General features: G+C 41.5%; 1 protein-coding gene across 1 annotated transcript in view; it reads left to right on the forward strand.

Annotated features, from left to right (window-relative positions):
- Positions 1–17,692: 17,692 nt before the first annotated feature.
- LOC104537478 (golgi-specific brefeldin A-resistance guanine nucleotide exchange factor 1-like) overlaps positions 17,693–22,274 on the forward strand; it is a gene marked incomplete at both ends in the record, with an annotated part of 32,775 nt that continues 28,193 nt past the window's right edge. The window contains 1 exon segment of the mRNA XM_010180372.1: positions 17,693–17,824. Within this exon segment, the coding sequence (XP_010178674.1) occupies positions 17,693–17,824 (132 nt within the window).

Here is a 22,274-nt window from a genome sequence, read left to right on the forward strand (position 1 = left end):
ATCAAGGTCATTTATGAAGAGATTGAACAGAGCTGGTTGGTCAGGACTAAGTCCAGGCAGCTTTTTAATATCTCCAGGGTTGGGGACTGCACAACTCCACACTTGAAACTATTGGAAGTTACCCACCCATGCCCCTGAATCTGAATTTCTTACAGGGAAGTTTGTGACTGGCACTTAGTGGTCATTTAAGGGGTTTGTTTTTTATGGTGTGTGGTAACAATTGAAAAAAAATAAAATTAAGGCATCTTTGTATCTGTTTCATAGCCAATATCTAAAAACATCCAGTACAGAGCAATGCCAGATTCTAGGTAGCCCTCCTCTCTGCGACAGAGGAATGTAAGGCGTTAGGATCTGTAGCTAACTACAGTTCTGTAATCTTTGAACTTGCAAGATTAGATGCAAGTATATATTGCTTGTGCGAGCACTGTGGAAGGTAGTTTGGACAGAAAGTACAAGTCACTGTCAGGATATGTAAAAGAATATAAATGAACACCTGATTGCAATTCAGCTAAAGAAAATAAACTCACAAAGTACATTTACCTTCATGGGATATGACTTAGGGATGAATCATGTCTGTTTTACTTGGAGTCTTGGTTTAGTTTTGAGGGAAAAGGACAGTGGGGAAAGAGGGATGTTGTTTGGGTGTGTGTTTGTTTTTTAAGAGTTGATATGCCCATTAATGAAGAGAATTTGGAGTGAAAGGAGGTACTTAAGGTCAGCTGGGAGGTGTGTTATGTAGCTACAGTGAGAGCAAATGATTGATACATTGCTTTGAGGGGGTTTTGTAACCTTTTAAGTAAGTTTATGTAGTGAAATGGAGAGTGAAAACTGAAGCAGTGATTTACTTTCATCTGCTCACCATGCATTTACTATTTCCTGTCAAGAAGGCATGGTTAGAAAAAAGTCCTTATGTATTTGAACACAACGTTGTGGGCATTTGGGAAATAGAGGCAATAAACCAGATAAAGACTACTGTAGGTAATCAAGGTCTGCCACCTGCCTTCTTTTTAAATGCGGGCACATAATCATCCGCTTTTGAAAAGGGCAGAGCAGAAGTTCTCTGGCCCTACCTGGCATAGTGTTGAGCATCCTGGAGATGATAGTAATCATACATCTACTTCTGTTTTAGGCATTTCATCTGCCAACTTTCTGCTTCTCCCAGTGTAGTTTGGTGAAAAACGCTTTGAGGAGAAGAAAGTGTTATTGTATACTTAATCTGTTGTTACTTACTGGTTGTAGGGAAGACACTAGCCCCTCTGTGCCTGACTTTTGGCATTGATAACCCCTGCTGAGATCTCTGTGAAGATCCATCTTTTGGTTTTTTCCGTTTGTCCTTTTTTAAATGCTCTCCTGCCATTCTGTAAGAGAACAGTCTTCAGTTAGAATAAAACCCCATATTATAGATACAAATACTGTTGATTTTGTCCATGCAGTCTGCAGGACTTTCTCCAGACATTGAAGTATTCCCTAAAACCCTGATCTGGCTCTCCAGTAGAACAGTTCTCAGTTTCCTGGTTTCTATACCAATGTGGATGGAAACAACATGCCATTTTCTGTGCCCTCTCCCCCCCATCTTTCCTTATGAGCAGGCAGAACAGATCATACCCTATCATTTCTGAAGCGTAAGAAGTGGTTTTCTAACTGTAGGGTGCTTAAACAATTAAAACTTCTATGAGAATCATCCTCATAGTGAAATATTGTATTCTTTTCACTGCTGACTCTAGAGGATCGCAGTCTGCTTTGCTTATTCCTTTTGCAATCCACTGCTATCAGACTCCGTCACAGAGCCCCATGGCTGTAGTCTTCTCTTCCAATCTGAGCCTTTCTCTGGCTCTGTGCTGGTTGATCTTGGTAGTTCTTCATCTCCACTGGGTCACTGTCTCTGACCAGCTACGTGCTGCTTGTTTGTTTAAATCACGATCAGTTGATCTTTAAAATCCACGCGTGTGTGTGTGAGCACTCACATACACGCACGCACGCACACTCTTGCCTGTTCACTCTGTACAATTCCTCTTTTTAACGTACTCAGATGACACGGATGTCTTCATTGTCAGCTCAGGTGACTCCTGTGCTGACACATCTAGTCTTAAACAGTGGATTCTGCCTTTCCAGACCATAGGCTTGATTTTCCAGTATACTCCAAAATCTGTGGGAGCAGTGAAGGGTCGAGCTGCTTCCTTCCATTTATTATCTACCCGCAGCTCCCTTTGGCACCCCATCTCTGCTTGAATTGTGGAGTGAATCTGAAGGATTCTGCTGTTCCCTAGCGCATGTCATTATCCATTTGAAGGAACCTAGCAGGTGAAGCTAATATATAAGGAGCATTTCTTTTTGTCCGACTCTCTCAAATGCACACAGTTGTGGATGTTTGTACTCAACAGAACCAGTGTGAAATTTAGTCACAGCCACAGCATGTGTTCCAATTTTCCAGGGAAACTTTCTCCCAGCTGTGGGTTAACCCTTTCTCCACTCTGCTTTCTGCCTCTCCAGCATTTTGGGAAATTTCAGTGAGCAGTTTTGTGACCAAGGAAACCTTGAGAGGTGGAAGAAGAATTAGATCTCAATGGTAATAGTGGCAAAGGGAATAAGATTAAGTAAAGTTGGGTGTTGGTGTAGCAGTTTTTAAATGCTTTATTTAAAACAGTTAGCACATTTGTATTTTTGCAAACTTGTTTTACAATCGCTGCACCCCTCCATTTTTGCCCTTTGCTACTGGCGAATCTAAACCCAAGTTAAACTGCTGACAGTCCTGTAAGTACAGCCAACCTGCTGTGAGTGCTGCCAGACCGTTGCAAAGCTGCATTCACCTTACGAGTTCTTCCAATCTAATGCCCAGGCTTGAATTACATTCTTAAGGGAAATGGTACAGATGCTCTGTGTTGACCAGGGCTAAAGAGTGTGCCTAGGAGTGAGGGGTTCTTTCCTGTTTATGAAAGGAATCTGCTTGTAGGTATTTTCTTACTTCTGTTTTGCAGTCATCCGTTAAGAGTCCTATTATAATGAAGAATAAATGTGTTTAACTCTGCATGAGGAAAGTGTGCCTTGAATTGTATTTTTGAGTTATCAGTGTATCCTTATGTAAAAGAAGGATGCTTCCCATCATCATTGCCATATAACAAACATGCAGAAATGTATTTTATATTTCCGGATTTAAAATTCTAATGTTACTGTGGTAGACAACCCTGGTCTATAATGTCTTAGTAATAAAGTGATTCCTTCACAGTGTGAAGTGGTATTTTACACCATTCTATGAAAGAGCGTTGTCACAAATGTGGAAAATAATGCATACTCAGCAGTGCCCGCAGTGATCAGCTTGAGACAGAGGGTGAATAAGATGCTCAGTTGTAAAGGGGATGTGGTATTTTGTAGCGCGCGGTCTTCAGCTGCTCTTTCTCTTTGGTCTCAGTAAGTTCAGTTGTGGCTTCCTTTGCCCACTGCTACTCTTTTCACTCATTTCTCTATTTGAATTCTTTCTGTACTGTGATTCAGCCCTTCTCAGAGCAGGAAAATGACATCTTCAGACTGCTTGCTGCCAGATCACAGCAGTTTCAATAGGACACTTAAAGGCTGAAGCAGGTGCTGGAAACTGTATTCTCCCTTTGGTCTGATTCATTGAGTGCCAGCCTTCAGCTGAGGAATGGGGAGAGAAGGAGAATTGATTTTGTGACTGCAAATCTTGGACTGATTAGTATTTGCAGTGCTTCAAACAGTAATATGAAGGCTCCATAAATTAATGATGGCCTTAGTGGAGCTTTGAGTGGTTGCAGTGCAACGGGGGTATTTGGTCTAGATCTGAAGCTATGACTGAGGACCAGGGTGGTGTTTGATGACCTTAGGATCTGGAGCAGATGCCATATCATTTTAAGAGAAGACAGGGACAATATGCTCTATTTCTGCTAGTTTTCTGCAAGTCCCCAAATTTTGTAAACCGTTATGGTTTTGTTTGTTTTGGGGTTGTATTTTTTTCCAGTTCAGTCACAGCCTGAGTCTGCAGCTTCTGTTTAGAAAACTAGTTTAGAAAATAATGAATGTTTTCCAAGGATAGTTCTGGAACGAGCTCCTGTTTTGTGTTTAATTATTGCTGATACCAGCGAGAAGATCTGGGAAGGGAAACTCTTCGCTCAGTGAATGTTAGAGTAGCTACATTGTAATGTACCCTGTCAGAGGCTTTTTGTTTGTTTGTTTCTGGTAAGCACAAGTCAGAATTGGAATAATTTAGGTAGGAAGATACCTCTGGAGGTCATCTGCTCCAATCCCCTGCTGAAAGCAGGGCAAGCTTGGAAGTGAGATTGTGTTCATGGTTAAAGCCAGCTGAATTCTGATCATCTCCAGGGATGAACCTCCCACAACTTCTCTGGGTAAACTGCTCTGGTGTTTGACCACCCTCCTTAGGAAAATGTCTTGCACAGTATCTAATAGGCATTTCTGTTGCTGTAGTTTGTGTTCACTGCATCTCATACTCATCTGCATTCTTCCATCTCTGTATTCCTATTAGAAGAGATTATTTTCCTAGAAAGGTAGGATAGCTTGAGAACGAAGAGACATCCTGCCATGTCTGAACTAGATTAGAGAGATTTTCTTGTGCTATTTGGGAGAAAAGACACGAGTGCTTCTGCTGTGGGCTTTTTCAAGGGCTAGTGTTGATTCAAATAAGACCCTGGGGCTTCTTGACCTGTAGTGTGTAGCAACAGTAACAATTGTGGGATAACAGCAAGCACTGGGTCTTGAATAAGATTCTCAGTTGAATTGGAGTGTTTGGTTTCAAACCTTGATCTAGAAATCGCAGTAGACTGAGGGCAGGGCATTTGTTTTCTGGGTTATCACTCAGCATTGACAGATGGAAGCAGTGATAGGAGGAGAAAAGCCCACAGCTGATTAAGGGGTGTCTGAGGAATTATTTTTGTAATGCTGAATGTGCATGAGAGATTAAAGTATTTTGAAAGGTTTATCTTCAGGGAGCGCTTAGTTATTAGCCTTAGCTTTTTGGAAACCTAATTGAGCTGTTGCTAGTCCAAACCTTTCTGCGCAAGCCTTATATTCTCATGTCTGAACAGTCTGGACCAGGACGTATGTGTAGGTGTTTTCAGTGTGAATAGTAGCTCATGCATCATTTCCACTCGTTATTGGAGAGCAGTGAAAGAGTTAAAGGGAAACATCACTTGGATCTTTTTACTTCCCTTAACCACTCTTAACAGGAGTAACTTTTGCTTCTTGTTATCACTGATCCTCTTGTCTGTTGCTTTTTTGTTGTTGTTAAAAACGTTCTTTTTAATTCAGTGTGATAAAACATCCGCTATTTGTAAGCTGATTGAGCATAAAGTATTTCATTATAAAATGGTCATCCATCACTGGAGGCTGGGGGCTGCAAAAAAACATTAACTGTGCACTTTTGGCTGGAATGCAGCTTCTCCAGAATAATGCAGCTTCTGTGTAAAGTATGCAGCATAAAAAAATCGACTGCTCAGGGAAACAGGTGCTTGCCTTTCTCTCCCAGAGCTTTGGGATTTCATCCCAAGCTTTTGGAAGGGCTCTCAAAGTCCTTCTGTTACCTAGAGTCACTTTCTGTTTTTAAGCACTGGCCTCAAAGCTGAACAAAATGCTGCTCTGTATCAAGTGGTTTCATTCTGACAAGGCAGTGAGAATTTACTAGCTGTTTAACTGCTGCTTTTTAGAAAATGATGTATGTTATTTTCCCCTCATTCATTAGCTCCTCTGAAAGTTATGTTGGGTTTTTTTGGTTTTGTTCTTTTTCTAAAGTTGCTTAACACTGACACCCCAAGAGTGGCCAAGCACTGCCAGGACGGTTCTAGATGTAACTCCAGTATGTCCCCATTAATTTCCTGGATACTTGACAATTTGAACAACTGGGTTTCTGTGTGATAGATGGTAAAGATTATTTTGATGTTAACTTGCGTTAACAATACTGTGCTTGTCGTATTTTCCTAACTTGAATATTAATTTGAAAAATAGCTTCCTTCACAAAGAGATTTAGTTCACTTTTGGTTTTGGAGAAACATGGGACGATAGGGTAGGAGGCCTTTATTGGATTGCTGTTCCTGTGAGCTGCTTTTTTGAGATTATTTCCAGGTAATTTAATGGCACAGCACTTAAAAAGGCCAAATATGTCCCCTCTCATATAAGGAATTGAAGCAGAGGTGAAGTGACGTGCCCGAGAGCATGAAGCAGAGATGAGTAGCAGAGGCTAAGAGACTTATTTGCCTATCTGTGATCAAGGAGCTTGCTACCATCTGATGCTCAGTTTATTTGCATATGGGCTTATATCCTGTCAGAGCAAATTCTATCAGGTCTGGGCCTGAAAATATAAAGGACCTCTCAATCAGAGAGGTCATGGTAGCAGAAATGCTAGGGGTGAGAGGTTAAAGCAAAGTTGTGTCCACTGACCTGTTCAGTGTGTGTTGTGTATTGCACTTGGAGAGCTGGGCTGTGTTGTGCCCTAAGGGGAGGAGAGGGGCACTGAGGAAGCCCATGTAAGTGTGTGAACCGGGAGTTGGCTTGAACAAGCGGCCCCGTTTATCTGTGTGAGGTGAAGTTTTGTGCTGTCCTGTCGCTTTTAGATCACTCTTGCTGGACAGTGTGCAGTCAGTGATGGCCTTTAGAAAGTTAGGACAGGATCACTCAGTCCATCTTCTGAAGCACTGTAGTGATTTCTTTTGACTTCGTCAAAACCACTAGCAGTAGACTGAAGGACATGTATTTGGCACTCTCCTGGAGACTGTAACTAGTATTCTCTTTCTAAAGTATAGTGCTAGTGGCCTGTATACCAAGGACTTACTTACACTCCTTATACAAACCCCGCTGCTCGGGATACTGGTTATCTGTCATCTGTTAAATGACCACTCCAGAGAAGCTGATGCAATAGGGAGCAGGACCATGGTGTTGCTAATGTGAGGCCATACTGTACCTGAGCCCTTCCTTGGTGTTTGCAGTCTTCCCAGGAGAGATACAAGCTGTCAGTACACATGGGCTCTTTCTGCCCTGAAAAACTGTCTCAATTGGGAATGTTAAGGATGTGAGCAGAAAAAAATTGTCCTGGATTGCAAATGATCACTGGCCAAAGACGTTGCAGAAGGAGCTTTAACTTGGTCTTGTACTTCAGAGTATCGTGTTGCCTCATGGAAAGAATTGCATTCATAGGCTACCTGTACTTGAGTGCGTTCTGAAATAGTAGCGTAAGTAGGATTTGTAGTGGTTTTAGACCCCTTGATGGAAAACACATCAAAATCTTGGGTAAGTTTATAGAACTGGGTGGAGCACAATGTGTGAAATCTCAAAATCCTAATGTTCTTTAATTTCTGTCACATCAGCTTCTTCAGACAGTGAGAGTGGAGCAAAATCAGTAGCATTTAACCTTATAAGTGTTAAGAAAAAAGTGTTTTTGACAAGTCGTCTTGACTAAAACAATCCCAACTTTGGTTTAAGAATGACAATCGTGGACCTCACTGCCAAAGATTATCTTTTGCTGGGAGAACAGCTAGTTCAGACTGAACCACAAATGGCACCGAAGTCTTGCTGCTCGGAATAGGAATTTTTCTGAACTACCTGTACCTTTTTTTTTCTGCTTGAAGGCATAAAATTTCTGTTTAACTAAGTATATAGATCCTCTGAGTTTGGAGGAGCAGGCAGAATATGAATTAAAGAATACTTTCCCACCTCTCACCTGTTAATGATCTTTGTTATTTCTTTTGGGGTGGTGCTTTGACCCTAGTAATTAATGGGTTTTGTTAATGCAGGATGGATTTTTGTATCCAGATATGGTTAAGTATCATGCTTAGGCTTCAGCTGGTAGAGAAAGTAACTGCTTGTGTATTCCTCTGTCTAGGCTGCAATAAGGGCATCTAACCTTTTATGAATGCGTGGAACCCCTTCATTTCTTCACATACATTTGTAGGTAATTTTGATTCCTCACGTACATTTTATTGTTTTACAGCTGTCTTCTGATGCCTGATTGCAGGATGTGGGAAAAATTGTATTTAATGGGGTTGGGGACTGATGTAGTAATGTTTCCTTGGTGGAGACATGCTGATCTTAAGAGATGTCTTACGTAGTGGTCACTGAAGTGGAATTGCATTCACAGAGCTTTTCAGTTGCAAAACCTGTAAATTAGTGTTAAATCTGGGGCTTCTGCTTCCCTTCATGTACCGTCAGCACCATGTATCAGTGGATCGCTCTTGCACATGGCAATATGCAGAAATTAATGTCTTTCCCCAGTCCATTCTCAAGGACGTAATAGTCACTTGGTTTTCATCATCCTAGGATCTGAACGGCCTGTTAGTGGAGGTAGTCTGCATTTCTGCTTGTGTGTGTGTACACCGATTGCCTCCATTATTGCTGTGGGGAATACAAAGTTGCTCCATGTCTTTACTGTTGCAGTATCTTAAGGCAACAGTTGGGATGGCTGCCACCATGCCAGTCCTTTCTCCCTTCTGCTCTCGTTCCACTGCTGTAGTTTTGAATCTCACATTCCCATGATGTTTCGTACCCTGCTCTCCCTGGGGCTCTGATTTTGCATCTGTGGTAACTTGGTGTGGTGGTACTTGAGCTCTGGGCAATTGTGTTTTGCTGTTAACTCTTGGCAGTTTTACCTTCTGGTAACAACATGGTGAAACACAATGTCTCCTCGATTGGGTCAGGTCAGATAGAAGAATTTGTGTAAATCATGACAGCAAGGTGAATTAGACCTTGGAGATATTTTTGTCATTAAAAGATTCTTTTTCCTCTTGGTCCATCAGAGCTTTCTTCATTTCTCTCTTCAGATTTGTCTGTCTCACTGATGCTTTTCAGATTCTTTGGCAACACAAGAAATATCTTGGCTTGTTTGGGATTTGTTGTTCTTCCATTTCCTTTTAATTTTTCCCCTTAGCACTCGTGGGCTTCCCTTGAGGAAGGGGTAAACAGAACAGGGTAACATCCAGACAGCTAATTGATGATAAAACCGTAATCTTTTTCTCCAGCCTCTTAGACATAGTGAAGCATTCCTTTTCACAACATGGTGAATTTGCAATGAGAGAGCTATTCATAGCGTAGTAGACACACAAAGCTGTGGAGAATAACTGTGCTTTAAAATACCAGGGAAGAAGTTTTAATTTCTCCTGGGCTTTTAAATTGCCTACTTAGTTTGGGCTTGGTACCATGCAAGACGTATGAAATACTGTAGTGAAGCAAGTGCAGTGATTGAACACCGTTCTGTACAGTGTCACAACCTAATTGCTCTTTCTTCGACATGTGCCAATTTCTTTTAGAGAGGAAAAAGAGTGCTTAAACTTGACATACATCAAACTTGTGCTGTCAGTAAGATGGACGGATCAGTCCATCCTCTGGACTTGGCAGTGTGCAATGCAATTCCCCATAGGTTTCATTTAGCCTAGTTGGCCTTGTTAGTGTAGCCATGCTCTCTTTCCTGTATTAGGAGGGAACCTTGGGAAACCTGGCCCTAATTCACAACAGCAGCAAGATCAATAACTATCAGCGTTTGGTCAAGGGCAGATGAGTTTGTCATGGGATGACTGCTTTTTGCTTTGGTTTAGTTTGTTTAGTAATTTCATTTAGAGCTGAATGTCGTTGGATCAGAGGAGTGCCCGCGAGTTCTGAGGTTCAGAGCTGGTGCAGGTTCATCACAAGAACTGGCTGTTGTCATGTGCATGGTGATTTTCTGTAAGAAAACTTTTGAAACTCTTTCAGCTGATTCTAAACAGACAAAAGGTGAAGCCTACCTGCATTTCACTCACCTGATTGGTATGAGATTTTTTAATTCTGTTGGGTTTTTTTTAATAATAGATGTTAAACTTCCATTTACCTGTGAAACTCATTGTGATTTAGTTTACTGAAGGACTTTTTCCTCGTAGGTGTGTGGAAATGTTGATTTCTCTTCCCTGGAAGTTGTTCAGAGCTTCGTGTTCAGAACTTCCACACATGGGGAATAAAAAGCTCTTCAGAGAGGAATAGGATCTCAAATCAGTTATTATAGAGTTATTGAGGAGTTCACTTTTCTGGAGTAGGATGAAGTGCCGTTACAGTCATCACTAACAGTTTAGAGCTGGCATCTGCCTGAAAAAGCCCTAGAAGCAGTTGTACATTCCAGAACTGCTCAGAGGCTCAGGTCAGCTGTATACCCCCCATCTCCTTTGCCTGAGAGCCATCGGCCTCTGTGTAACAGAGATCAAAATTCATTTAAATAATTCTGAATTTGTGTATGTGGCTTTACAAACCATGGGTCTTGATCTAATGCTTTTCTGGAATGTGCAATCAGGTGCTGCTCTAGTGCTCATCCTCTGGTATGACACAGGAGGAAGGTTTTCTAGAAAACAAGTATTGGTTAGCCCCAAAACTACACTTAAAGGTAAATGGATATTACTGTCTACAGTGGCAATAAACATACTAATGAGAGACCAATTTGGGAACAGTAGTCTTTTACTATGCAGTTAAATTATTCTGATGAAAGCAATCAGTCATGTTCCTTTCTAGGATTCATACCAAGGTCTTGTCTTGGTGACTTTCAACTTTGCTATGCCACATTTACCCTTCAGGTCACTTTAAGAGCTGTTCTTGTTTTGAAGCAGAGCCGTTTGAATATGGCGCTAACTAATACATGTCACCCATAGTTTAGAAAAAAGTTTGTCAAGATGCAATATTCCCATGTCTGCTGTCTCCTCAGTGTTAAGAAATCAGGGCAGAATTAAACAACTTTAGCTTTTGAAATAGTGACTTAGTTTTTTTTCTGCACTCAGCAAACTGTATGACTGGCATTAAAAATTCTGGAAGTGAGTAGTTGTGTCTGTACTTTAAGTCTATTTGGATAGAAACCATGAAAGCTTGCATTTTGTGTAGCTCTGTGCTTCCTGTTGACGGCATTATTTTCCTTGTGAATGAAGTGGATATCTTCTGCTTCTCATAATATCCCTCCCTCTGGAACAGAGTAATGCGTCTAGGTGAAAAGTGCTTGGATTAACAGTGGAGACACAGCTGGAGTTTTCAGGGTAATTTTGGCTGAAGATTCTCTAGCAAGTACCTGCTTATGAAAAAAATGCCCAAGGATTTCTAGTGGGCAGTCAGAACAGCTGAATTTGAAGTATGGCATCTGTTGAAACCCCTGGTAACTAATGGCTATCACTGGTGGTGATACCAGCTCCTGCCTTGCTGGTAGATGTAAATAATTCCTCTAGGAGACAAGATTTCAGTTGAGTTTATGTTGCCCTGACCAGAGAGAATCAAGAGTCAAATGCTCAGTCTGCACTCTGTCATCCTCCACAAAATAAAAATCTCAGTTCTAGAGGGCCCTTGAGATCTTGGCACTATGGAACAATCATTTGTTAAAGTCATGTTTAATGAAAGGGAGATAAACACATGAAGCTGGAGTGTGACAAATGAAAGCATTTGTGCCATTGTAATGAAATTAGGCAAACAGAACAGGCTTGACAGCTCTGGGTTCCCCCTGTCAAACTGCATTTGTAATTCTAGCCTTACATTCATTTGTGGCTGTGAATGACACTGTTTCCCTTTTGATATGGTGGGCCTAGGCCCTGCATGACCACTTTAATTCACATGGAATTAGCTTTGAAGAGTGTATTTTACAGGCATACTGAAAAAGATTGCAGTTAATTCTCACTTGTTCCTTGGCTTGAATACCTTTGATTTTGGGCCTTTTGTTTACTTCTATCATCTGTAAAGCTTTTGGCTAAACTTACTATAGTGAAGTATTGATTTCAGAAATACACAAAGCTTGGTTCCACACATCCCCATGGTGAGCTTGTATGCTGTGTTGTGCAATCCCAGTAGACAGCTTGCAGTACATATGTGTTCTGGAAAGTGGCTCCTCAATTTCTCCATAGCTGTCAGAATCCAGTTATCTTCATCTATTAAGAGCTTAGATTGGGTTAAGACAATGATATTTTGGGAACCCTGTAGGGATGTCAACTGGCTACTCTTTGATGGCTTCTTATTTATCAAGTTTAGTGGACATAGCTATCGTTATTTTCAGGGAGTAGGACTAGAGATTTCTGCTAGGTCAGACTATATGAGTAGCAATGTGTTCTCATTTCAGGTAAGAAAATCTCTAGAAATGTGCTTTGCATTGCACCATGTTTGGGGGGCTGGTCTAGACCATATAAGAAAAACAAGACGAAAACAACAAAACAGACCTCATGGGAGGAGAGATGGCAGAGGATTCTCTTCACTTGAAACCTTGACTGTACCAGGACTGTGCAAAGGGGAACATGCAGGAACAAGTGAATGAGGATCATTTAGCTTTACTTTTTTTACACTTGTTACCCTGTGTTAATTGGCTGTTAGTGAACTGCAGTTAAATGTTAGACTGAAACTTCCTAGCTAGAGGAAGCCAGGGCCCGTCTTTCATTGCAGGTGCAGGGTGGCATGTGTTCCAGTCAGCCTGGAGAATTTGGTTTTGGAGCGGTGAAACGTGTGCCCGCTCTGCTCATCAGCTGTAGAGCTGCTGAAATTGTAGTTTTGCCGAGGGACCTGGAACCAATATGCATCTTCTGTGCTGTGGCTCTTACCTAACTGACGCTATGTAAAGCAAGTTCAAGCTCTGCAAATTTGTAGAGGAACAAGTTGCCGTAGTTCTGTTTGCTAGATTTGTTGATCTCTAAAGTAACGGATAGGTAATCATAGGACTAACTTAAAGGAATTTATCTTTTCCCTGGGTCCTGCATTTTGTTCTGGGTGCGATTAAGCCAGTGCTTATTCCAGCAGTTAAGACTTCAGAAATGTTTTTAAAAACCTGAAGAGTATGTCTACTCAATACTTTCAGATAGTTTTTAAAGGCAAGTTCAATTTTGTCCTTTTTCCTTGTAACTTTTCTCTTAACTTGCTGAGAGAGACTGCAGGGACTTCTCACTCTTGAGTGAAAAGACAATATTTTGGTGTTTGGTGGGTGCGCTGAGAATAAAGTGCATGTAAAATCACATAGGCCAGAAAGGCTGCGTTTGCACAAAGTGTTTTTGAGGATGAGCCAGGAAGCGCCTGCTTGGTACTTCAATTTTCTGCAGCATAAACTCATTGAGCTCCTAGGCAGAAGTCCTGAAGAACTGCATTTCTGCTCTGTTACAGTGTTGTCTGTGTATTTTTCTCACCTTAAGAGGATAAGAGAATGCCTGCTTGTTGTACTGTTCGGGGCATAAGCAGGGAACGTAACAGCACATGCTTAAAGCATTGCTCTCGTCTGAGCTCGTCTGCACAGGAGAGGTGCGTGGGATATGACCAAGACAGCTTTTCCGAAGGCTGCACAGCAAAGGCCAACAGCTGCTGCATCAGAGGAGTCCAGGTCATGTGGTTTGGATTGCAGTTGCCTGTCCTGGGGACAAATGATGTTGAAATAACTTGTCATAAACAATTTTTTCTCGTTCATTTACTCTGATTCGGAACGCATAGCCGATCCTGATAAGAGTCATTCAGGAGTGAAGAGTTGAACTGCCAGAAAAAGCAGCTTATGTGAGCGTTTTAGATCAGGAATGTGCCAACCGTCTGCTAACAATAAGAAACTTCTGAGGAGGACCTGCTCCTCTGCTTCAGGAGAGAGAGGATGCCGGAGGTCTGATGCAGCTTGTTTGCTGAAGTGCCTGAAAGGCTGGATGGGATTGCTGAAATGGGAGTTAGGTGCTTAAACATGAATTAGTTGTTTAAATATCTTCATAGACAAGTGTGTCTGAGCGCAAATAATCCATAGGATGAATGAAGGAAAGCACTGTGGTCTCAAAGGAATTCCCTCCTCATATTAAACTTGCTAGCCTGAAGAGATGGCTTTCTGATGCGCTGCTTTAGATATTCTTTCCCCCCTTCTCAATCTCCATGCACTGCTTTGGGCTAGCTGAGCATTTTGGGGTGTCGTACTGGTGCTCATCTCTGCTTCCCTGAAATTCTGTTGAAAGGGACCTGCATGAAAAGAATGGCAAGTGCTTTCCAGATGGTCCCCAAAGCAGCCCACGCTGTTCATGTAAGGCTGCATCATGTTTTAATATAATTTCCCCTAGATTTGAGAAGATTGAAAAGGAAGACTGCTTCTAGGAATAGCTACTGAAATTTTGAGCTCCATGTGGACACTTGTCCAATTTTTCCTCTTGTAATACCACAAGCTGAGGTCACGCTTGCGGAGTTGGTGGGTTTTGGGGTGGGTTTTTTTTGTTTGGTTGTTCGTTTTTTTTTTCCCCAGAGTTGAAAGTAGTTGTGTAAGCAGAGAACAATCCTGTGTTTCCTTGTTCAGACACTGAGAAATGTCTCTTGCTAGGAAATACACTTGGAGAAATGTCTCTCTCGGCAATTCTCAAGTCTCTCTCTGGTTATGGTTTCCTCACTTGTATTGCCTGAACCTGAACCTGACAGAGTAAGAAACAGAGAGGTGAAAAATCAGAGCTGCTTTTTTTGGAAAGCTTTTCTAGAAGTTCAAGTGTGTACCTCCAAACATTCAATATTTACTTTATATGGCCTTTGTTTTGGCAAAGGAATTATTGAAGTAATAATTGATTTTACTGCCCTTTCAGAGTTCCTCGATGTTTTCAGGAGAGCATAGCATTGCTTTTACAGTTAGGTGCCAAGAAAGCTCAAGACTTCATGAAGGGACTTTTTCAGGAAGTTTTAACTTGCTGAGCAGAACAATCTCCTTTAAAGAGTGTGCTTCTACCCTACCAAAATATTGTGAAAAGAGTGATGTTCAGTTCTACTGTTCTGTGCTCTAGATTAAACGTGAGCTCTGGTAGTAAAGGAGTGCACCTTGCAATTGTAGTGATGGATCCGAAAGGGCTGGCAGGTTGGTTTTGGCCACCGCCACGTTCAGTGTGTGTGGCTATGAAAACCTATCAGGGAGAGAGCTCCTGACCTAACTTCACTGAGCTCAACAGGACTGAGTTAAAAGGAAAAAACTTTGACTTACTGACTGGTTTGCAAAATTTTTACTTGGTTAAAAGCTTCCAAGTAGCTTTAGTGCCACTTTCAGATGCTGAACTGATACTTCAGCCAATGAGAGTAATCTGCTTCAAGACAGGGTATAGCAAGAGTAGCTACAGTATGAGTGGTTTTCTGTGCCCCCAGTCTTCCTATTGAAGCAAGCACCACTATCAAGATTGAGTTATGCTTTGAAAAGGGAGCTGGTGATCCCTGTAAGTCCTCAATGCCTGCAAATGCTGCTGGTAAGAAGCAGTATTGTAGTAGTCAAGTGAATATTCCTCGGATGGAAACAATTAGCGGTGTGATTGGTTTCATTGAAACACAGATCTTTCAGACAGTAGTCTTGTTTAGTACATTTTAAATTTTATTTTCAATAACACAGCACCACCTATCCAGTCTGAAACACTTTTACAGTGTACGCAGTCAGTGTCAGAGAGCTTAATTTAAAATGCTGTGTTACCATAAAACCTAGCCAGGGTTGCTAGGTAATCAACAGTATGTGCTTAAATTAAATCCTAATTATGATGAGCCATTTAGTATAAGATCTTCGTATAAGTTGGGAAATTTCAGTTAGACTGCAGGAGGATCTCATCTTTAACCACATCAAGATTCACAACTTTCATTGGCAGAAAAAAACCCAAAAATTTCCCCACCCTTGTGAAGACAAGGTCTATTTGTTGTCCTGAGAACAGAAGGATGAATGGAAAGTGTGGTATCCTGTGTATCCTCTGCCAGCAAGTTTGTCTTCATCATCTCACTCTACTTGTGCAGCTACGTACATCTGCTCAGGTCCCATTTTTCTTCCTTTCCATCCTGGGGCTCCCTGGATTGAAGGAAGCTGGAGGAATTGACAGGATCACACTGAATTGATTAGGTGCTGACTGTTGTATGGAAAGGATCAGTTTTGGAGAAGAAGAGTTTGAATGTGGATCCCTAGTAGTCTTAATATATTTAATGTTGCCCGAGTGCTTGTGGCCAGACAAGTGCTCTATAAAGCACACTTAAATAAACATTGATGGAAGCATGTCTTATGATCCTCTGCATTTCCATGAGCTATTGAGAGGTGACACAATTGTAATGTCACACCAGGATATTATCTGACACGTTGGGGGAGTTGTTCTTAAGCCAAAAAGATTGAATCATCGCGTTCCTTTTAACCTCTCGCAAGTTAGTGGTGTTGGCCTGATTTGAACTGGTGGCTGAAAGGTGAGAGACTGCGTAATGATTCCCAAAGTTTCTTTTTTTAAAATTGCTGTTAACTAAAGCAAAACTATTGCACTTTGTTGTTCTCCGTGTTCTTAACTGTTTAAAACAAAAACCCCTTCATTATTCTTCCTCCTTTGCTTCCTTACCATAATTTGTCACAGTTACATTAACATGCTTTCTGATGGGCTTTTTACTTTGATACGTAAAGCTTTTCAGTAGGAACTGTGATAAAATAGGATTTCACTTGTCTTAGAATCAGGAGGGTGTGGATTTTTTTTAAAGTAAAATTGAGTTAAGTTGGTAGACAGAAAAGCAGCAGCTTGTCTAAGGATCCAGGAATTACAGGCTTTTTTTCTCCCCCGCCTCAAAGAATCTCATATGACAGATAAGTGCAATGTTGGATCATCAAGATTATAAATGCCAGTGTTGCTGTGACACTGTTAGACATTAGACTCGTTAGCTTTTATTAGGAATATAAAGTAGGTTTCAGCAAGTTGAGCCAAGTGTTTGTACTTCAGTACTTCTGGTCTCAGCATTATCCAAGTTACTTTTAGTACACTCTTCCTTGCCTGTGTACTGCCCGTATTGTGGTCAGAGAGTATTACCTACTCCTAAGTCCTCCTTGGAACTCCTCTCGATTCCTTGTGTTGGGTTTGGGGAGTATTTTTTTGCTCGTTTTGTTTTTTTGGGGATTTCTTTGTCACTTTCCTTAGTTCTGGATATTATTTTCTGTGTTTCTTTTTCATTGCCAAAGCTCCCATTGACCGCCTTGAAAAGTTTAGGAAGCTCATTTAGTTGTTTTTTCTCCAGCTCAGCAGCTTAGTGCATCTGCCTTCCTGTACTGCAGCTTTAGAAAGCATACGTGCTGTCCAAAGTAGCAAGTAGAGAAGAATGCCCTTTTTTCTTCTTTGGTTGAGAGGCGTATACAGGTATTCTGAGAACAAGACAGAGGAGTGTTTAAATTTGCCTATCTTGTAGGTTTTTCCTCTTTGCCAAGCAGATTTCTAGTGTTGCGGAAATGTGATTTGTATTCAGGCAAAGAGCTGCAAAAGGTCCAACTAATCTGGTTGCATGTTTGTTCAGTGCACATGTCTAGTATGGGACTATGTGTAGTGAGATGTCACAGAAGTGACGAAAGGTGGGGCCAGGGTCTGTACAGTTCATGTGATCACAAAATTCCAGGAGCAGTAGGAAAATGCAAGTGTACCTGCCAATTAATTAAAGTATGACTTGAGGCAGCAGTGGCTCTGTGGTGTTTACACAGTATTCTTACAAAAAGGTTTGTTTTAGAAGGCTTCAGAAGGCTGCTTGAAGATCATAAGAAAGTGAACTTCACAAACTATTGCCTTTAAAAATACATACGTGTGTGTGTGTGTGTGTGTGTGTGTGTGTGTGTGTGTGTGTGTGTGTATTTAAACGCAGCCCTGACCGTCCCACCACCCTTCTGAAACTAAGCTTTTGCTGGCTTCTTTCCTCTGACATTAAGCTTGCTTTAGATTCTTAAAAGAGAAAATGAATCCTAATGGATCAAGTCTATGTTAATGTCTGTTTAAAATTATTTTTATTTTCACAGAGCTATCTGAAATTGAACCCAACGTCTTTCTTCGGCCTTTCCTGGAAGTAATCCGTTCTGAAGACACTACAGGCCCCATAACTGGATTGGCCCTCACCTCTGTGAATAAGTTCCTCTCATACGCACTAATAGGTATGTGCTGTGGCTTTCTGGGACTTACCAAAATGCCAGCCAAATGCATCTCCTTGAAACAAAGACAATCCTGTGCCTTTGGACAGGAGTCTTAAAGAGGAGACTGGGGAAATCAGAAAATTGTCACTAATGCTGGGGGAATAGGTATCTTGTTTTTTAATATCATACCTATTGGTCTTTCATGGCTGGAGATGGAGCCAGAGCTTCTGGTCTGCCCTGACTGCTGCATGTCCCTCTGGCCCACTGCTGGACTGTGGTGGTGACCAACTGCTTTTTAATGTAACCTGAACAAAAGGGCCAGGGAGGGAAGAATACCAGCTTGGATCACAGTGTTGTGATACACGTAAGCATAGTAAGATTTGTTTAGTTTTGTGGACTAATATTTCTGCTCTCGAGTGAGGATGTTTTTTGCCTGGTCCCAGACCCTGCCCAGCGGTGTGCTGGTACCCTTCACTTGTCACAGTTGTCACGGCAGAGACAGTTTTGCTGCTGCCCAGACTTTCAAATGTGCGCATTCTCCTTTATATTTGTGAAAGACTGATAATGTGCATGTGGTCGGTTCCCATGGCTCAGCTGGCTTGTGGTAACTCATTAGCTTGCTTTCTGTCTGCCTTCAGTTTGCCATCCTGTTGTTAGTGGTGCTTGATTTTTCTGTGTAAATTCTGTTAGTGCTTTCTGATCATACCTGTGTGAATTACAAAACTTGTTATCTATCATTTTTTATACACAGCCTGACTTGGAGAAAATTATTTTACGTATTTTCAAGTGCAGATTTCTCTGTTCTTTTCCTCCCTTACTTTGTAAGTGAACACTGCTCAATTTTTGGCACTGTTGTTTTAAATATTTTGTTCTTTGGAGTTAGCGTGAGGGATGTTAGAGAAAGAAAAGGATTGAAGTTGTATGCAGATGCAGACCACTTGTGTGGGAAAGACCCTAAATTAAAATGAGCAAAACATGGGAGCTTGCAGGAAAAAAAAATATTTCAAGAGTTTGATGGAAATTTAATGTGTCAAGACATTGATTAGTGGGCCGTGTTTGGTGTGATTAAGTAGCAAAAAATAAGTAAAATTATTCAGTATTAATGTCACTTTGTAGGGCAATAAAGAAATCTTAATAAATAAGCCTGTAAAACATGTCCCTCTGAAGAACTAAGCAATAATGCAGAATACGTTTGCACACATAAGAAGAGTCCATCCTTCAGTCTGGGCTTTTAAGATCTGGGAGGGATCAGAACATCAGGTTGGTATCGCACGTCCAGGCAAAAGTCTGCACAGGCATCTGACTACAGATACTTGATTTGAGGCAGAAACAGGAAAAATAAAAGTGGTTAAGAATTTGTAGCGTTCCTCTAGCTTCTTTAGAGTTATTTAGAGTACTAATTAGGTCGCTCTAGCAAGGGTGCATCCCTGTAACTGTTAGTGAGTGTGTCTTCAGAGTAGGCAGTGGAACAGACCCTCTGCCTGGCTTTGTTGTGGAGCAGAAGCTGTAATCCAAGCCCTCCGTTGCTGCTTCAGGTGACATTCACAGCGGCCTTGTCCTTTGTGCTGCTCCAGATACCAGTGAGGCTGGGATTAGTGGTGCTGACTGAACATCTGGTAGGGCTGTGTTGTTAAATTGAAGCTTTTTGGTCTTGTATTTCTCTTCCTAATGTAAGACTAAAGGTAGTCTAAGCTGTTTGCCTAAAGACAGGAAAAGCTTGAAACTGTCTGTAATAGATGAACCTGTTTCAAACTCTACAGAACAAGGAAGGACGGATGACGGTATAACCACACTGGGGAGACTTCAGTGTGACTGGTATTTGTGGTACATTTTGGGGCTGCATAACTGACAGGTGAAACCAGCAGTTTTTCGAAAGTGTCATTAGCTGTGTTTGTTCTCAGAGTGGATGGCTTTTGCTGTACACACTGAGTCAAAAACCAGTGGGCAGGGAAAGGGCCAAACTCCTCTGATAATTATCTTTGTTTAAAACTGCTTTCTTTTCCTGTTTCCAAAGCATTTCATTGCTAATCCTTGTGCCGTCTCGCTGTTTTTCTTACTCTGTGACATGTCAGCAGGTGGTTATCTGTCTGCTTTTCAGGCCAGCGTTACTGAGGGGTAAGTTTTAAAACCAGTTTGGAAAGAGTAATTCTTGAAGTAGCCTTTGAGACTTCTGTTCTCTGGTGGTCTGAGTTGGAAAGGTCTGTTCTGAGATTGTTGGATGCAGCAATTCACTGGTGCAATTACAGCTCAGTTAGATAAGATGACGATGTCCACCATGCACATACAGGAATAGTCAGCCTTACAGATCTTATCCGCTGCTCTGAAATAAGTACTACTGTTTCAAGAGTTATAGTTGATAAATTACATCGTAACTTTTAAAGTACAAGAAATCTCTGCAACATTACTAAACTCCCATTGAATTTTATCCCTCAGTTCAGATATTTCCTTACTCAGCAGTTTTGCCCTAGCTAGCTGTCAGCCTTTCTGACGAGCTCAAACCATAGCTGTAGGAAGACTAGTGGTTGAACTTCAGAACTGTGTTTGTTGTATTTTCCTCAGATAAGTTATGTGCTCTTTTTACTATCACAGTGTGTCCACAGCAGCTTCTGGCTCCGTTTCTGAAGTTAATTTTTCCTGGTGTTCCTGGAAGTGACGTATGTGTACATGAGTAGCTGTTGCTCAGCTTCCACCAGGAGTACTTGCTGTTTGGGAAGTTTAAAGCTTGTTCTCCCTTCTACCTTCTCTGTCTCCTTGGTGATTTATTTTAGTTCCATTAGAGGAATTACTGAGCAGGCTTCTGACTTCCCTGGATTTCCCTGGTGGTTGAGAGCCTGGATTTTTTGTTTCTTCCTTGTTCTTTTGCCTGCCTGTTGTGAGAATACACCTCCTATGAACTGCATAAGTCTAGATGGGGTCTCCAGATCTTTGCGTAGTAGGTGACAATTTTCTAACTGATATTTTGGTTCACACAAACTTATTTTTGTTAGTGATTCTGAGCAGGCATTGACACGTCTTTCTGTACTGTTATCTCACAAGGGAATAAAGAAGCGGGTTGATCTTTTCTGTATCTTGTTTCTGCAAAGCAGAAGTATCTGTGCTTTTAATTGAACTCAGGAGGCTTTACAAATTGACCTGAATTTGTAGAGCTGTTGCAGGGAGCCAGGACTGAAGTAGTCAGGCGTGATGTGTGCTGGGAGAGAGGTGTGTATATTAGTGTTCAAGACAGGGACTAGAACAGCAAAGCAGTAGTTACGTATCTGTTAAAGAAGCATATGCACAACTTGCTTGCATTTTCTTTTCACACAATTAATCCAGAACTATAACTAAATGTATCCCTAAGTTTACAGTGACTCACGTCTACTGGAAGAGGTGACAGTGAAGTGAATCTGCATGTTCTGCCTGTGAGCCCTGTTTCTGTAGCAAGTGGCTTTTTCTTCTTGATGTCCACTTTCTGCTGCAGTTGTTGAGGTTGGTTAACAGTAATGCTAACACAGGTGCTGGCATTGTAGCGCCGTTGGGCTTTGCCTGATGTAATTGAGGCAATTTAGAATGATCGTACATCACCAGTGGTGGTTTAAGCTATTACTTCAGTCTATGAATAAGAGTGCACAACGTATGGCTGGTTTTATTGCCTCTGGTAGAAGACTGGTAGCTTCAAGCAGGATTATATGCCATTATTGAAGCTACACAGAGAACTGCCTTTGACAGCCAGGCCTCTTATCTAATGCTTCCCAGGGTCGCAGTTTGGTATCCTACTGGGTGCTGCTGCTGAAGCAGGTGGAAAATGACTGATTGGTCTTAGAACAGACTCCCTGATGGCTCCGTGAGGTTTGACTAGCAAACCAGGAGAGGAACTCGCTCTCAACTGTGCAGTATTTTATTTGTGGGTGTGAGAACTATGTCAAAAGTAGGTAAACTCTGCTCTTGAGAGGTGTGTAAGAGACGGCAAAGGAGAAATGCTGTTCCAATGCAGATTTATGGGATTCTGAAGTTTGTTGATGCTGTTCCAGTTTTGTACAACTATGAGTAGTTTCTTATCCTGCAGCCACTTGGAATCCCCAGCGTGGTGGAGGTTTGCTCTCTTTATACTATGATAAGAGCAGCTTTCTTTAATGCCTAGGGCTTAGCCCCTCCTAGGTGTGAACACAACTGGAGTCAAAGAGGGAATCTGCAAAGCTTCTCTACAGAATATACAAGGTTGTACTTGGTTCCTCTGTCAGCTTCATTCTTGCTGGAGTTCAAGAAGCCCCATTGCCAATTAATGAGGTATTAACTAGTGTTTAGGTTGTCTCCTTTTTTTCCTAATGACTGTTTAGGTAGGAAAGTAACAAGATTCTTGTCCAGTGCCGTATTGTTTAAGTGAGAATGAAATCAAAGCCAGAGGCAGCTTTTCTGAAGCCACTGTAATGTGGCACAAGATACGGTTACTAGCAACAATCTCGTCCCAAACATTCTCTCAACTGCACCATTG

The sequence above is a fragment of the Mesitornis unicolor genome, unplaced genomic scaffold (assembly GCF_000695765.1).
Source record: "Mesitornis unicolor isolate BGI_N332 unplaced genomic scaffold, ASM69576v1 scaffold5433, whole genome shotgun sequence".
Taxonomy (NCBI): Eukaryota; Metazoa; Chordata; class Aves; order Mesitornithiformes; family Mesitornithidae; genus Mesitornis; species Mesitornis unicolor.